The following is a 17,947-nucleotide window of genomic DNA, read 5'->3' as shown; positions in this document are numbered from 1 at the left end:
GGGATTGGTCATATTTATTGTTCATGTGTCTGACTTATTAACAAACAAGGTGGGGTGTGAAGTTTCTCTTATGTCAAGAGTTGTGCTTGGTTTTATAGAGCTGAACCTTCCTCACACACCAATTCTATTGCTTCCTACACATCTCACTTCTAGTACATCAGCAATTTACTGGTGGAATAACAGGGTGAATTATGGGGAGTTAGTGTGTGCGAGATGAGAAGGCTCAGTTCCTTACCATTCAGTAGGTTTAAAACAGCCTCACCTTGCCATCACTTTATATGATAATGAGGCAGACATGTACAAATTCACTCTTCTTCTATCTGCATTGGCCCTTTTTCACATGGTAATTTTGTCCTCAAAATAATATTTAGTATTTTCCCCAACAAATATAGGCATCATCAGCATCACTAGTGTAAAATTAGGGGGGGGGGAAACATGATTTTCTGTATATATCTAAGTATTTCACTATATGTATATTGGGTCTTGGGCTATCCTACCCAAAGGTTTCAAGCTAGAATACTACTACTAAGCTGATAGAAATATAACTTTTCTCTGTCTTGATACACCAAAATGTAAGGAAGAAACAAACAAACAAACAAACAAACTGTAAGGAACATTAACAGTTCCCCAATTATTATTATTTTGCATACTTTCCAGGTGCATGTAATGAACAAATAATAAAATTATAAACTATCAAAAGTAACTTTGTTGAAATGAGTTTATCACAATCATATTTACACTTTGGGTTGGGGGACAGCAATCTAAGAACTAGTAATTGATTAAAGTAAAATATGGTACAAAATATTTTTGTAACACCAGTCAGTCCTGAGTACACCAGTCAGTTGTTTTTTTTTAACTAATTTGGGTGGGGGGACTCCTCCCCTCTCTTGGCCAATGTTAGGTGAAGCTGAAGTTCTCTCAGTCCCTCTGTGTCTGGGGCCATTGCCTATAATGGATTGTGCCAACAATATCACCTTGATATTGTTATGATTGTCTGTTGGTAGTCACTGGTTATTCACTCTGCTACAGAAATCACATATTAATCACAGCTTTCAAAAGTAGGTAGTAAACACACACTTCAAGGCTGCAACCAGCACTACCACTCCTATGTGTCCTAACCAAGGGTTAGAGATAATGAAGCAGTCCATAACTGTAATACAGTGGTACCTCGGTTTATGAACACAATTGGTTCCGGAAGTCTGTTCATAAACTGAAGCGTTCATAAACTGAAGCGAACTTTCGCATTGTAAGTAATGTAAAGTGGATTAATCTGTTCCAGATAGTCTGCGGAGTACTTAAACTGAAGCGTTCATAAACTGAAGCGAACTTTCCCATTGAAAGTAATGGAAAGTGGATTAATCCGTTCCAGGCAGGTCCGCAGAGTACTCAACCTGAAGCGTACTTAACCCGAAGCATGGGTGTAATTGGTTCTGGAAGTCTGTTCATAAACTGAAGCGTTCATAAACTGAAGCGAACTTTCCCATTGAAAGTAATGGAAAGTGGATTAATCTGTTCCAGATGGGTCCACGACGTTCGTAAACCGAAAATTCGTAAACCGAATTGTTCATAAACTGAGGTTCCACTGTATGCAGCTACTGAGTTACACTTGCATGCACAAAAGGGTTAACCTGCACCCTGAGTGACCCTGAGATTTCTATTGACTGCATGCAAAGTGTAATTCTTTTGTAAGGAAACAAAGTTCCTTCTTTTTAGATGAATGCTCGGTTGGCAGAGCATGAGATTCTTAATCTCAAGGTCATGCAGGGGCGTAGGAAGATAGGGGCGGTAGGGTCGGGCCGCCCCGAGTGGCGGGCTCCCCCGGAACGCATGTTACGCCCCTCCAGGAGGCGCGCCCCTCCCCTCCAGGAGGCACGCCTCACCCCCAGAACAGGCACCAGCCCCGCCCCCACCCCTGGTGCCGGGAGCATGAAGCTCCGCCACTGAGGTCATGTGTTTGATCGCCATGTTGGGTGAAATATTTCTGGGTGGAAGTTTCTGCCCTTAAACCAAGAAGGGAGTGGATGGTCCACAGAGTTTCCAATGGCATCCTACGGTATCAACTACATCTTGGAGTGGCCCTTAACTCAGGCATGACCATGTTCAAACTTTAGTCTTCAGACAGGAGGCTGATTCAGGATATACACACTCCTTAATCCACAGTCTACCTACATCTGTAATCAATTCCACAACATTGTTATGTCAATCATTTACCTATTACCGGCTCACCCCTACCCATCGGCAGAGAAACACTGTGTCTGGGGCAGCTAGCTCAAGGATACCAAAGTGTGCTTATGGGCAACCCTTTCCTAAAATAAAGTATGAAAATTAAAAATAAAACGTGTCCCCAGATTCCTTGAAAAAAATCTGGTAACCATAATTTAAATCCCAGACAATTGTTGTGTCCATTCATTTACCACTCAGCTGTTAGGTGCACTGGGATGGGGGGGCTGTGGCTGGGCACAAAAATGGGTCCTTAAAGGGAAAAAAAGCAAATTGAGTGCAAAGTGAATGTTTGGAAATTTAAATAGCTCACAATGATTTGCATTCATTTATTTATTTGGCAAACATTTGTAAACCCTTTACTAGGAAAAAGAAAAAAGTCGTTTTCAGGAAACTCTTTAAAAATCAGTTAAAATGCCAATGAAAAGCCAAATATTGAAAAGCAGTTTCTGTTAAGCAAAATATAATTTCAAATAAAAGAAGTATTTTTAAGACTCTTACACCTACTAAAATCAGGCTTTTTGGAACACAAGCATTTTCAACAAACACTAAAAATAAGTGTAGATGCTGCCACTTATACTTTATATGACTGGATTAATGTGGGTATATCAAAGGGATCCTTGCTTCCATTCTAGTGAACTCAGTGGAATTCCTTTCGATTAAATGGGTGAGGGCTATTCTCTCTGTTTGAAACGTAGATGGTTTTGTGATCATCACTTCAGATTTAGATGTTGAATAGTTATCGGCATTTCTTCAGTGCTCTCAAGCAAATTAATCCGTAGAGATTATATCGTGTGGGAATGCAGAAGGTTAATGCAGAAATCAAGAACTAATATAAGGTTACTCTTGTTTACCTGAAAGTAACAATGCTCCAAGATACATTTTCGCTCTCATATAGATAGATCCAGCTGTTCAAGAATGGAAGATATGTTTCCTACATAGCTATGGTTATTGGATGCCCAGATAATATAAGACAAAGAACTTGTGAAGTAAATGTAGCCGGTTTGATACCTTCATTGTATAACTTTATTTTAAATTTGATAATAGTGGATCAAAAAGATCAATAAAATGGATTCAGAAAATGTATTGATACGAGTGCACTAGATTTGGAATAACTTTAAGGATTTAAAATATTTCTTTTTAATCTGCAAAGAACTCCAACATAGCTTCAAAAGCTCTTTCTCTCACCTTTCCCAAGGCACCTGACATTATTTTTGCATCATCCTGCTGAAACTCTGAAAAATAGGAACTACCACATTGCACCGATTTTTTTTAAGCTTACTGTCACAACTGAGTAGATTATTCTCAATATTTGGAAGAGGTTTTTTAAAGGTAACTTTCTCTTTTAATTGAGCTTATTACTTGTATCCCACTTTCTCAGTTCAATAAAACTTCATTAGAAGAGTTTATTGTTATTATTTTTATATTTATTTTATACATTTTGTGTTTGTATGTTGCAAATCTCAGTACACTTGGTTGAAGGTAAGTTAATAATAATAATAATAATAATAATAATAATAATAATAATAATAATAATATACGGTACCTACTTACATCTCTCACGCTGAAATCAATTGGACTTTTAAGTTTTTAACTCATACAAAGTCTTGCCCAGTGCAATGATTTTGAAATGAAATAATATTGTGTCATTTTTCTGTATATGCATGCTTGTGCAATCTACAGTGTCATTTAGCTTGTAATTTTGCAGAAGAGGATAAGGAATCAACAACCTGCATCAACAAAATAATAAATGGGGATACTAAAATAGAATACCAGTCAATTCAAAACAAAATATTGCTCATCTACTGTTAAAGATGTCTTAGAAATGTGAAAATGTAACAAATTTAGAATGGGCTTGAAGTAAAATAAATCTCCAGCGCCTACATAATTTGATTATCAAGAACTGGTAAATTTGCATTGCATTGGTGTTTGTTCCATGGTTTGTTGGTTGTTTCATGGGTTTCCTTTGTTCCCTTTTCCCAGCCTTGCCTAAGCCAGCAGGGTGACTTGGAAACAAGTCTGTATCTGAAGAAGTGTGCATGCACACGAAAGCTCATACCAATGACAAACTTAGTTGGTCTCTAAGGTGCTACTGGAAGGCATTTTTTTTTTTTGGAAACAATAGAATGCATCATGTAGCTTGTGATGTCAAAGCTTGCATTAAATGGCTCTCCTCAGCTGGTGCTATGGGTCACTTGGTTATGAAATACATTTACTGCTCTTTCTCCTTAACAGGTAATATTGTGGCCATTCTGCAACAATTTTCATCACGTGGCCGGTGGGAAGCTTTCCCCCACTTGAAGCCCACTTAGTTGTAGTGTGCAGCACTATGAAACTTGCACATTCAAATATCTAAAAACCCAGTCTAATATCACACAAGATAGGTCTCAAAATTGCATTTTACTGACCAGTGATTTGTATGTTAAAACTTATTTATTTATTTATTTTTAAGTTTGAGATCTTTCCTCAAATATGAGTCACTTTTAGAAAGTGGGGGGTGGGAGAAAAACTGGCTATAAATTACATGTGGGTTATTATTTAATGAGCTTAGAGTCCTTAGGGGCCAAAGAAAGAAAGGATGATTCCGTACCTGTTTGGTCTGACTTTATTTCATTTGTAATCAAGGAAGAACATGGCCAAGGACCTCCCTTGGCCTGTGAATGATTATGGTTGTGACTAAGAGCATTTGAAAACTTTAATTACTTTTCTTTGGTATAATAGGATCCATGCTTTGTAACTATGTCTGGTTTAACCATTATGTCTGTGCTATAAATAATTCCAGTTACTATGTTCCACATATTCTGATACTTGTGGTTTGTTTTACAGTATTTGCTTTTATTTTATTTCTGATTTCATTTGACAGTGATCTATAATTGTATATGGACTGTTTATTGTTGCCAAACCCTGCTTGATAATACTGTATTTTGTTGAATTTCGTATAACATTTCTTTTTAAAAATAAATAAATAAAAATACAGGCTTTTTGCCTATAATATATGCAATGCATAGAAATAACTGTTGACCTATTTCTCATTGAATATTGTACATATTTTTCCCACTTGGTTTCCTTTTAGTCTGTACTGATCATTGACTGTAAAACTAAAAAATGATTTAATTTGACCTATATAACCTGTTTTTGTGTGTCTATAATTCAAATTCCAAACATTTTAAGCTAACTATAAAATTATCAAATTCAATATCATGTTTCTACTTTTTTATATAAATGCCTATAATATAGGTAATTTTTATATATACTATAGGCATTTACATATAATACAGGCCCTATATTATATGTAGCCAATATGTTTTCAAATATTGAGCATTTTCTTTTTCTTCGTTTGATCACCAAAAGCAAATTCCTTATGCAGAATCTAGGAGAAATGAATGAGACTGACATCACTGAATTTGTCCTCACTGGATTTTCCGGACATCCCAAAATAAGAACAGGATTAGCGGCTCTAATGACCATCATCTACTTAGGAAATGTTGTTGGAAATGGACTCATTGTCTTCGTGGTCACAGCAGATCCGCGGCTTCACAATCCAATGTATTTTTTCCTTTGCAATCTGTCCATCATTGATATTGGTCTTTCTACTTTTTCAGTTCCACAATCTATTGCCAACTGTTTGGTGGACAGACCCGTCATGTCTTTTGCTTCATGTTACATTCAAATGTATGCTGGCATATACCTAGGAGGAACAGAATGTTTCCTGTTAGCAGTCATGGCTTATGACCGGTATGTTGCCATCTCCAGTCCACTGCGTTATATGATTATCATGAACTGGAGGGTTTGCGTTGTTTTGGCTATTGCAACGTGGACAATGGCTTTCTTGCTCGCTATCATTCCCTGTCTTGCAAAACCAGCCCACTTCTGTGGGCACAATGAGGTGGATCATTTTGCCTGTGAGCTCACAGCCCTCATGAAGTTGATGTGTTCAGACATGGCAGTGAGCCAACTGATCATGTACTTTACCAGCACCTTCACAGTACTTTTCCCCTTCTGCTTGATCCTTTTTTCCTATGCACGAATAATTGTGACCATTTTGAGAATAGATTCATCTGGTGGCAGAAAGAAAGCTTTCTCTACTTGTGGATCTCACCTGGCTGCGGTGGTGGTTTTCTTTGGAAATGCTATAGTCCAATACATCAAGCCTCAATCTAAGGACAATCAGGATAGTGATAAAATTATTTTTGTCTTTAATGCAGCAGTAATACCCATGTTAAACCCTTTAATCTATACACTGAGAAACCAAGATATGCTCGGGGCACTTAAAAGACTGACACAGAAGAAACTGTAATCATATTGATGACTGAACCTTAGGGTTTCTTTTAATACTTGAGAGTACAGTAGTGCCTCGACTTACAAATTTAATCTGTTCCGAAGGCACCTTCGTAGATCGAAAAATTAGTAAGTCGAAAAGCGCCATTGGAAACGTGATTTCCCATAAGAATGCATTGGAAACGGAAAAATTCGTAAGTCGAAGCAACCCCATCTAAGAGTTAGTCTGCCAACAGTCCTGGTGACAGAAGCCATCTCCACATAGAGCACGTCCTTGGGGATCCTGACATATTCCATACTGTGGACATGGCCAAGCCAGCATAGATGTTACTGAGACAGGAGTCAGTAATAAAGCAGGAGCCAGATAATAAAAAATAAACATTATTATAAATTCGATAAAGGTAAAGGAACCCCTGACCATTAGCTCCAGTTGTGACCGACTCTGGGGTTGCGGCACTCATCTTGCTCTATAGGCCGAGGGAGCCAGCGTTTGTCCACAGACAGCTTCCAGGTCATGTGGCCAGCATGACAAAGCCACTTATGGAGAACCAGAGCAGCACACGGAAACACCATTTACCTTCCCGGTGTATTTTTTTATTTATTTAATTAATCTAAGAGGCGAGTCACTTAACAACTCTATACAACACAAGTTCTGTTCAGTTAAGTATGCATCCTTTAATCAGGCTGTGTCAGGGACTGTCTGGATGAGGAGTGCAAGGAGCCTTCCACCCAGGAGCTCCCCAGGGAAGATGAGGACTTAGACTCCTGGTCCTGGTGGTGGGACAATGGGGAGGGTTGAGCTGGGGGTGGTGGAAGCAGGAGGGTGGAGTGGTCAAGGGGGATAGAAGGCCTTTCCAGGACAGGGCTGGAGGTTGAGCATCTTGATGTGAGTTAGATACAGACAGGGAGGAATCAGAGAGTACACCTGCCATACCATAGCAGGGTAGTCCTGCTGGCTCTCCTCCTCTCACACACCCCTTTAGTAGACTCCTAAAAGTTGCCTAGCAATGAGCCAGACAGATCTAGAGGAGGAGCTCATCCCCATGTCACAGACTCTGTCTGTTGGGGAGGGCTCAAGAGTGAGAGGCTAGAGGGGAATGGCAGGGCCAGAGCTCAAGTTTCCTGTAACATCTCAAGCTGAAGGAGTTGAGCCCAGGAGAACTCACTGTGTTACTTTCTGTGAATAAAAATTCAAGTGCATTCCAAGCCTCCGGCCTCTTTCTTGTTGACCTGTAGGGCCCTGGCACTTCCCTGTTAGCCCTCATGACAGGCTGTAAGGCTAGTTAGAGAATGCAGCATGGACACATTAGAAGAAGAAGAAGAAGAAGAAGAAGAAGAAGAAGAAGAAGAAGAAGAAGAAGAAGAAGAAGAAGAAGAAGAGTTTGGATTTGATATCCCACTTTATCACTACCCGAAGGAGTCTCAAAGCGGCTAACAATCTCATTTCCCTTCCTCCCCCACAACAGACACCCTGTGAGGTGAGTGGGGCCGACAGACTTCAGAGAAGTGTGACTAGCCCAAGGTCACCCAGCAGTTGCATGTGGAGGAGCGGAGACGCGAACCCGGTTCCCCAGATTACAAGTCTACCGCTCTTAACCACTACACCACACTGGCTCTCTTTTTTTTTGCCACATTAATGGCAAAATGTGAAATTGAATCAATCAGCCTTTCACCTGCTGCCTAGGCATGTGGATGATTTCTACAGGTTAGGGTTGCAGGTCTGGCCTTCAGGGAAGTGGTCACTATCTAGATGTTTATGTATTAGTAGGGACAGCTTTATCGCAGGCTGGTTGGCAACTCATGGAGGAGTTCACCACTTTGACAGGGGAACTGTGCTTTCCACTGGCCACAGATAAGTCTGATGGTCCAGCCACCACACTTAACTATTTAGGGATATAATAAGATTCAGTGGCCCAGACTGAAAAGTTAGTTGGTCAGTAAGGTCTGATTGCTCAATTGCTACAGCAAAAAAAAGGCCACTCAAGGCAGGTGCAATCCCATCTCAGTCACCTGAACTTCACTTGCCAGGTTATAGCCCTAGGCAGAGCCTTTTGCACTTCTCTAGTCGAACTCTAGCCCTTCTGCGTATTGGCTCCCCATCATCATGTCAGTCTCACAAAAGCTTTCAAAGCTTATGTATTGGTATGGCTAAAGTTCCTCCAGGATGATAGTCTGGTGGTGATACTGGCCTAATATTTCTGGGCAGGAAGTTGCAAAGTGCCACCAGCACTTTAGAAGACTCTACACTTTTCTAGTAAATTTAGTGTGATTCCTTTTCATTAAATTGTTGAGGATTAAACACTCTTTGTTAAACATACAGTGGTACCTTGGTTGTCGAATGGCTTGGCTCCCGAACAAATCAGCTCCCGAACACTGCAAACCCAGAAGTTTTTCGGAAGCTGAACATCCGTCACAGCTTCAGCAGCTTCTGATTGAGTGCAGGAAGCTCCTGCACCCAATCGGATGCCACACCTTGGTTTTTGAAAGAGTTTCGGGAGTCGAACAGACTCCTGGAATGGATAAGTTCAACAACCAAGGTACCACTGTAAATAGTTTTGTGATGATAACTATATATTTATATGACTAATTATAGGAGTTCCTTGAATGCTTGCAAGTAAATTAGTCAATAGGGATAATTTCATATGGGAATGCAGATGGATATAGCTGAAATCAAGAAGTAATATAACGTTACATATTTTTATCCTGATGTGGCAATGCTTCGGTGTAATTTTTCATTGAAATATAAATATACTAGATTAAGAACCAAATCTGTGTTACCTATACAAAGATAGCTATTGAAGGACCAGAGAGCATATGAAAAAGAATTCAGAAAGTACATGCCATATAGCCAGCTTTGAGATTTTAATTGTATTAGTTCATTTTTAATTTGATGAAGTCAAAAGGAATCAGTAAAAAGGATTCTGCAAACATATTGATATTAATGTGCTAGATCCAGAACAGTTTTGAATTTAAGGGATAATTAAAAATATTACTTTTTAATTTGCAAGAAACTCCATCATACCTGCAAAAAGCCCTACTTTCTTTCCCAAAGTCTCTTGAAATTGTTGTTGAGTTATCCTACCAAAACTATGGGGAAAATATTTGGAAATAACCGGAACACACTGAATGTTTTAAGAGAAAGCCTATTGTCACAACTGCATAGATTTCTCACCATAGTATGAAGACTGTATTTAAAAGGTAAGCTTTCATTTTTAATTAACCTTATGTATTCCACTTAATTATTCTTGGATATGACAGCTTGTACATTAAATACTATGCCTCTGTTCTATAAAGCTTCATTAGAAGAGTTACATGCATACCTACATCTCTACCACTGATATGAATGAAAAAGTACCTAATTTTTTCAAAGTCTTACCTAGTGTCCTGATCTAGAAATAAAATTATATTATATGGGATTCATATAGTCAAATGTCTGAAATCTCACTCTAATATTGCACAAGAAACAGACAAAATTATTTTACATTCTATTGGCCTGCTTTTTAATGTTAAACCATTTTTAGTCAATTCACTTAGAAATCTTTGAAAAATGTTAAAGATGTTTCCCCAGATGTGGTGAGTGGTATGTTATAACGTAGGAAAGAAAAAAGGGAAACATCTAATAAGATCCCAGGCATTCTCAATAAATTACCTGTGATGCATATACATATTAGTTGATCTGCATATCCAAGGAGTTTCTATAATTTTGATCCTACGCAATTATAGCATTATCAATTTCAAGGTTTTCAGTACATTATCAATTTCAAGGTTTTCAGTATAGTTTATATATAGTCAATTCTTTAACTTTCTCAAATACTAAGCAACTTTTATTTCTTATTTCTTCTCTGATCAGCAAAGACAAAATCTTTATACAGGACTTAGAGGATATGAATGAGTCTGAAATCACTGAATTTGTCCTCATTGGATTTTCTGGACATCCCAAAACAAAGATAGGATTGGCAGCTTTAATGACCATCATCTACTTGGGAAACATAATTGGAAATGGACTCATTGTCTTTGTTGTCACAGCTGATCCTCGGCTCCATAATCCAATGTACTTCTTCCTCTGCAATCTGTCCATCATTGATATCTGTCTTTGTACATCTTCAGTTCCACAATCTATTGCCAACTGTTTGGTGGACAGACCCGTCATGTCTTTTGCTAAATGTTATATTCAGATGTACACTGGCATATACCTTGGATCAACAGAATGTTTCTTGTTGGCAGTCATGGCTTATGACCGGTATGTTGCCATCTCCAATCCACTCCGTTATATGCTTATCATGAACTGGAAAGTTTGCATTGTTTTAGCTATCGTATCATGGACAATGGCCTTCTTACTTGCTATCGTTCCCTGTCTTGCAAATCCTGCCCATTTCTGTGGACATAATGAGGTGGATCATTTTGCATGTGAGCTCACAGCCCTCATGAAATTGATTTGTTCAAACATGGCTGTGGGACAGCTGACAATGTACTTCACCAGCACCTGCACAGTTCTTTTCCCCTTCTGTTTCATCCTTTTTTCCTATGTGCGTATCCTTGTGGCCATTTTGAGAATCCATTCATCTGGAAGCAGACTGAAAGCTTTCTCTACTTGTGGATCTCACCTAGCTGTGGTGCTGGTGTTCTTTGGAAATGCTATAGCACTATACATCAAGCCTCAGTCTAAAGACAATCAGGCTAGTGACAAAATTATTTATATCTTTAATCAAGCACTAGTACCCATGTTAAACCCTTTAATCTACACACTGAGAAACCAGGATGTATTAGGAGCACTTAAAAAGCTGGTGGGGAAGAACCTGCAGTCATAATCTTGTATGAATCTTGTGAGTTTTGATGGTATTTTAAAATATCATAACATTGTCATATCTTTAACAAGCTTTTAAAATGTTTTTTTTCCTTGTAAAGAACCTTATATCTCTGAAATGTGCATTAAAGGTAATAAAAACATAAAAAATAAAAACAATAATAAGAAACTAAAGCACAGGCTTCGTTGTCATAATGTATGCACTCTATTTAACGACCTATTTTTCTATCATCTATCTGTCTATCCATCTATATCTATCTATCCAGTTGTTCTGACTTATTTTATGGGTATGCCTTATTTTAGGAGAAACAACTGATTGTAAGCCTCTGTGTCTTTTTTTAAAAAAAACAACAACAACCATTCACTTTCTCTCCCCAGTTTAAGTCCTCAGATATTTGCAGTGCACACACCCCACCCCATTTACAATTCCCTACCTTCCCCTTGCCACTTCCTGGTTTTTTTATGGAACTGAACAACTCAGGTACTTCAGAATGCACCTTCTGTTGCCAGGCCCTTTCAGGGCCAGACAGAGGCCCGGCCCAGGTAGATAAGATAATGTGTCCCTGTTTTTAACCCTTTTGTTACTTTTTCATTTTACTGATTGTGAATATGCTGACCGAGGCCCGCTTTGGATTCGCAGGCCCGCGCCAAGTGGCCCATATGATCCCCCTCCTTCTGTCTGGGCCTGTCTGTTGCTACAGGGCTGTGGGGCTTCGCTATTTGCCCCCCCTCCCAGGGTTGGGATTCTTTAAGTAGTTCTCTGGGTCCCAGGGCACATCATCACCCCCGATCCTTAATCTAAACATATAGAAATGTTCACGATGCGTGCGCAGGGGCCAATGTAGGAAGATACCAGGGGTAGGGGCCAACACTCCCCAGGAACAACAGAGGCTTCAGACAAAAGTGCATGCTGGGAAATAGAACCCAGACCCTAACAGTTCCTTTTCGAGGGTGGGGGCCAAGGTATGGAGATACAGGGGGAGGGGCCAACACTCCCCAGGGACAACAGAGGGAAGGGTATCCTACCGAAACACAGGGATGAGCCGGGGTGGAGGGAGGAGGGGCAGGATACGTCATGGATCGTGACAGGGTGGGGTGGGGATCACAGGAAAGAACCACAGTGATACGGTTTAACATTGCATGCAGACCCTAAACTCTGACATTAATGCATTGGTTTCTTAGCAGTTCAAGCTTTGCCTCCGTGCAATAACTCAGGTTAGGCCATTACATCATGCTCTTTTTCACATTCAAGGTTGAGATTAATATCCTAGCTGCGCAAGAGAGACCTGCATAATTTATCAAGTGCTGCTGCAGCTAAAACCGATACATCCCCAGATTTAATATGAAATGTCTCCATTGGCTGATGATAAACTACCAAATAATAAATCTGCACAAGCTCTTCACTTATGATGGCAGCAAATTCCGTGTCTGATCGATTCTTAAAAGGTCAACAAACGGTCATGGAAAAGCTGACCCTGCAAAAGGCCAACCATATATATATATATATATATATATATATATATATATATATATATATATATATATAAATCGTGAAACTGCGTTTTCCACTTTTCTCCGTAACCGCTTGACCGATCGTCCTGAAATTTTGACACAACGATCCAGGCCACTCCCCGACCGTTGTTGGGGACAAAAATCCCTCAAATCACACACCTGGGCAGGTATAGACCCAGTTTTCCACCAAGTCAAACAGCGCCCTCAAGTGGCGTAATACCCTCCACCACCCCCTCCCTTCCTGTGAAATCTAAGCCACACCCACAAACCAAATGACATCATCAACCAAGCAACTGAAACCACCAAGGCGGCCATTATCAGACCCAGACTAGGCTGCTTTCCAGACTAGGCCAAGTGGAGATAGGGGCCTGCCTGGGGGAGATGGGGTGCCCGAATAAAAGGCAGGGATACGTAATGGGTCAGAACAGGGTGGGGGGAGACACAGGGATGAAACCTGCCCTCTCCACAGTATCTCACCTCGACTCAGGCGGATCTGAAGGGGGCTATTACCCTCCATTTCACAGACTAACGCACAGCAACGTGTGCAGGGCCAGCTAGTACTTTTAAAAATATCAGAATTTCTGGAGCACAAAAGTTAATAGCTGGCACCCCAAACGATGCCATAATGTTGTCTGCCTAATATCTATTGGTAGAAAGTTCTAAAGTTCCACCTACACTTTTTAAGACCAGCCCCACTCGGTGCAGGAGGGGATCAGAATAACCCTTGAGTGTGTTCAAGTAAACTCAGTGGGGTTAATTTTGCTCAAGTGGTTGAGATCTACAGTTTTGTTGTGAAACCTAGTTTTCTGATGATGACTTCAGATTTATAAGCTGGATAGTTGTAGATGCATTTTCAATGCTCTCAAACAAAGTAGTCAGTGGGGATTGTTTCATATGGGAATGCAGAAGGGCAAACCAGAAATCAAGAACTAATATAGCACTGTGTATCTTTAGCTGGATGTAACAATGCACACACACACACACACACACACACGGCCTGTATGCTTCAGATTTAAACATATGCTACTTATATAAGGATAATGACTGAAGGCCTGGATAATATAAGAAAAATAATTAGGAAAGTAAAAGTGCTATAGCCAGCTTTCAGACCTTCATTGCTTTCCTTTCTTTTTAATTTGATGAACATAGTGAGTCAAAAGGAATCAGTAACAGGGATTCTGAAAATGTGTTTTTAATAATATACTAGATCCAGAACTGTTTTGAATTTAAGGGAGAAGTAAATATATTATGTTTTAATTTGCAAAGAATGCCACAATAGCTCCAAACTTCTTCCTCTTTCAGTCTTGGATTATGTTACCAAATTATTATTGCATTATGTTACCAAAATTGTGGGGTTAAATCTACCACGATGGGCTGATGTTTAAAAAAGCATACTGTCACAACTGAGTAGATTTTTCACCCTAGTTTGAAGAGATTTTTTTAAAAGGTAAGCTCTTTTTAAATTGACCTGATTATTTGGATTCCACTGTTTTGATTTGTATTGTAAACAACTCTATGATACCCGGATGAAGAGCAATATATAAATGTAATAATAATTATGAAAATAATATACCTCTGCTCTATAAAGCTTTCATTAAAAGTGTCAAATGCATCCGTCCAACTGAAATCCCTGGGATGTTTAAAGATTTAACTTTGATGAAGCCTTACCCATTTTTAACCTGCATCTGAAAGGCACAAGAATCAGTGAAATAATAATCAGGGATGCTTCAAGCCAACTGAAAACAGTTTTTGTTCCCTTCCACTTGCAACTGTTAAAAATGGTTTAGAAATGTGTTGGGGAATTTTAAACGTGCCTTAAATGAAATTTATTTATTTATTTTAGTGTGCATTTCAAAGTGTAGAAACCATCACATAGTTCTAGATAAAATGGAAGATAACATAACAAGAGAAAATAGCTTTAAAACCTGAATTTCACATGTAAATTATAATTAGATAGCAAAGCATTGTTACCTTATACTGAGTCATACCATTAGGCCATTTAGCTCATTATCTTCTAAACCAATTGAGAATGACTCTTTGGGGTTTCAGACAGGGAGCATTTTTGTCCCTATCTGAAGATGCCAGAGATTGAATCAGGAACCATCTGCACACAAAGCAGATGCGCTTCCAATGAGCTGCAGCCCTCCTTCCTAAATTATCATATATTATGACATTAGGTATATGCAGTTAAAATGGATGTCTATTGGTATCAATCATTTTGGCTGAATAGTGTTTGGGCATTTGGTCTACTGCCTCTAGCACATTTTACTAATTTACTCCAAATGGAACTTTGCCACATCATAGAAGCATTAGCCATGTCGGACCAATGGTCCATGTAACTTTTTGTTTTGTTGTTCAAATGATGCATAGTAAGCTACTGCTTGAGCAAGAAATCCATTGAATTTGGTGCAGTCCCAATATGATATTTATTCATCTTCGGGTTTTTCAGTTTAGTCTGGCAGATCTATTGTACTGCTATTGTTAGAATCATATTTTAATTTTTAATTATCTCTAATAAATCCCTGTACAAAACCAGGAGCCATATGTAACTAAATTGGTTTTCTTTCTATTGAACAGTTCTACAGTTGGAATTTGGAGAATTATACAGAAATATTTGTGTTTCATTGGATATTGGATATATTAAATTAACTATTGCTTTGGAATCAAGGCCAGAATAGGCTTCATGAATTTTCTGACCTTAGCCTCTTTGGTGACTATAATTATAATATAAATGGACTCATTGTCTTAAGTAGTTGCTGAGTTGAATGCACATTTTTAATTTTCTCATGATTGACACTGATTGTTTTACCGCCGCTTCATTCTCATGAGTTATTGTTGTTTAGTTGACAGACCTGTCATGTCATTAACCAGGTGTATGTTGCAATCTCCAGTCCCATACATTGTATGATCATCTTGAAATAATATGTTTGCATCGCAATGCATGCTCATGTACATCAACTTGCAATGGGTGGCTGTGTCCTGTATTGTCTCATGCACTTCATATTTCCTACTGTTCCGAGCTTTGCTGAATCAGCAAATTAATTTGGACACAGTGATACATAACATGTAGCATTTGAGTTTTCCTTAAATAGATCTACGCAGCTAGCATATTAGACAAACTGGTTTTGAAGCACATATACTTCTCCCCCAAGTCTCTTTTCCCACAATATCACTGGTTTTTTTGTATATCAGTTATGTGATGCATATTATTATTATTATTATTATTATTATTATTATTATTATTATTCTGCCCTATACCCAGAGGTCTCAGGGTGGTTCACAGAGTAAAATCAAAATATAAAGCCACAAAATACATAATCAAAATAAAAACAACAGCAACCCAATACCCCTCCCAAAAAACCCGCTTGATTATCTATTTAGCTATCAGTTCTATAGTTCAGATCCTAAAAAATTGTTGATGTAATTTAATGGTATCAATATCTTGGTTTGCAATATTCATATAAATGTTTAGATTGTATATGATTAATTATCTAGCTTTCTCAAATATTGAATATCTTTAATATCTTCCCTTGATCACCCCAAAAAATCTTTCTGCAGAACGTATAAATGAATGAGACTGACATCACTGAATTTGTCCTCATTGGATTTTCTGGACATCCCAAAACAAAGATAGGATTGGCAGCTTTAATGACCATCATCTACTTGGGAAACATAATTGGAAATGTACTCATTGTCTTTGTTGTCACAGCTGATCCTCGGCTCCATAACCCAATGTACTTCTTCCTCTGCAATCTGTCCATCATTGATATCTGTCTTTGTACATCTTCAGTTCCACAATCTATTGCCAACTGTTTGGTGGACAGACCCGTCATGTCTTTTGCTAAATGTTATATTCAGATGTACACTGGCATATACCTTGGATCAACAGAATGTTTCTTGTTGGCAGTCATGGCTTATGACCGGTATGTTGCCATCTCCAATCCACTCCGTTATATGCTTATCATGAACTGGAAAGTTTGCATTGTTTTAGCTATTGTATCATGGACAATGGCCTTCTTACTTGCTATCGTTCCCTGTCTTGCAAATCCTGCCCACTTCTGTGGACATAATGAGGTGGATCATTTTGCATGTGAGCTCACAGCCCTCATGAAATTGATTTGTTCAAACATGGCTGTGGGACAACTGACAATGTACTTCACCAGCACCTGCACAGTTCTTTTCCCCTTCTGTTTCATCCTTTTTTCCTATGTGCGTATCCTTGTGGCCATTTTGAGAATCCATTCATCTGGCAGCAGACTGAAAGCCTTCTCTACTTGTGGATCTCACCTGGTTGTAGTGCTGGTGTTCTTTGGAAATTCTATAATCACATATATCAAACCTCAATCTAAGGACAGTCATGCTATTGATAAAATTATTTATATCTTTAATGCAGCTCTGATACCCATGTTAAACCCTTTAATCTACACACTGAGAAACCAGGATGTGTTAGGAGCACTTAAAAGGCTGGCGGAGAAGAAACTGCAGTCATAGATTGAATCTAGTATATTTAGATATTATTTTAAACTGTCGTGACACTTATATTTTCAGTTTTCTTTGGGTGAAAGGGAGGGGGTAATGGATCTGCATTAATATTTTTTATGAACAGAGTAAATAATACCGTATTGATAATAATAATAGAAATAAAAACATAGGTTTCATTTATATAACATATCCACTGTATATACTCAATTATTTATCTATCCAGTGGTTCTATAAATCAGATCTGTGGGCTATCCTACTCCAAGGATTTAATCTGATATATCCTGAGAGCAGAATATATTCAAATAATGAACAAATTCTCTACAGCAAATTAAGCTCTGGGGAGAATGCACAATATGAACCTATGAGGACTTTAAAAAAGAAAAATGCATTCCAATACATAGGGATGAGAAAAACGTTTCAAATGATATCCTCATGGGTAAAGCATTTCTTCTAGCCAATTTTATCTGTGCAAAAGCACTTACAGAACCTAAATGAAGCAGCCCATAAGCAGGGCTCCCCCCCCCCCAAGCTGGAACTCACCAGAACCCAGTTCCAGCACCTCTCAGGTGGGTACCATTGCTATTCTAGGAGAACTGAGTTCTGGCACCTCTTTTTCAAAAAAAAAAAAAAAATGGCACCGCCCATGGGCTA

The 17,947-nt window shown here is 38.7% G+C and overlaps 3 protein-coding genes across 3 annotated transcripts; all 3 read left to right on the top strand.

Moving 5' to 3' along the window:
* Positions 1–5,596: 5,596 nt before the first annotated feature.
* Positions 5,597–6,517, top strand: LOC118078159 (olfactory receptor 13H1-like). The gene has a single exon (XM_035101880.3). It carries the CDS (start codon positions 5,600–5,602, stop codon positions 6,515–6,517), a length of 918 nt encoding a protein of 305 aa, XP_034957771.3. The 5' UTR covers positions 5,597–5,599.
* Positions 6,518–10,379: 3,862 nt separating this feature from the next.
* On the top strand, positions 10,380–11,306 carry LOC132592901 (olfactory receptor 13H1-like). Its single transcript, XM_060281125.2, has one exon. The coding sequence runs from the start codon at positions 10,383–10,385 to the stop codon at positions 11,304–11,306; it is 924 nt and encodes a 307-aa protein (XP_060137108.2). The 5' UTR covers positions 10,380–10,382.
* A 5,075-nt stretch (positions 11,307–16,381) lies between these two features.
* Positions 16,382–17,305, top strand: LOC132592900 (olfactory receptor 13H1-like). The gene has a single exon (XM_088655669.1). The coding sequence runs from the start codon at positions 16,382–16,384 to the stop codon at positions 17,303–17,305; it is 924 nt and encodes a 307-aa protein (XP_088511795.1).
* The last annotated feature ends 642 nt before the right edge of the window (positions 17,306–17,947 follow it).

This window comes from Zootoca vivipara, chromosome 12 (genome assembly GCF_965207765.1).
Source record: "Zootoca vivipara chromosome 12, rZooViv2.hap1.1, whole genome shotgun sequence".
Classification (NCBI taxonomy): domain Eukaryota; kingdom Metazoa; phylum Chordata; class Lepidosauria; order Squamata; family Lacertidae; genus Zootoca; species Zootoca vivipara.
Note: the sequence above shows the minus strand (reverse complement) of the source record. Positions and strands in the feature narration are given on the sequence as shown.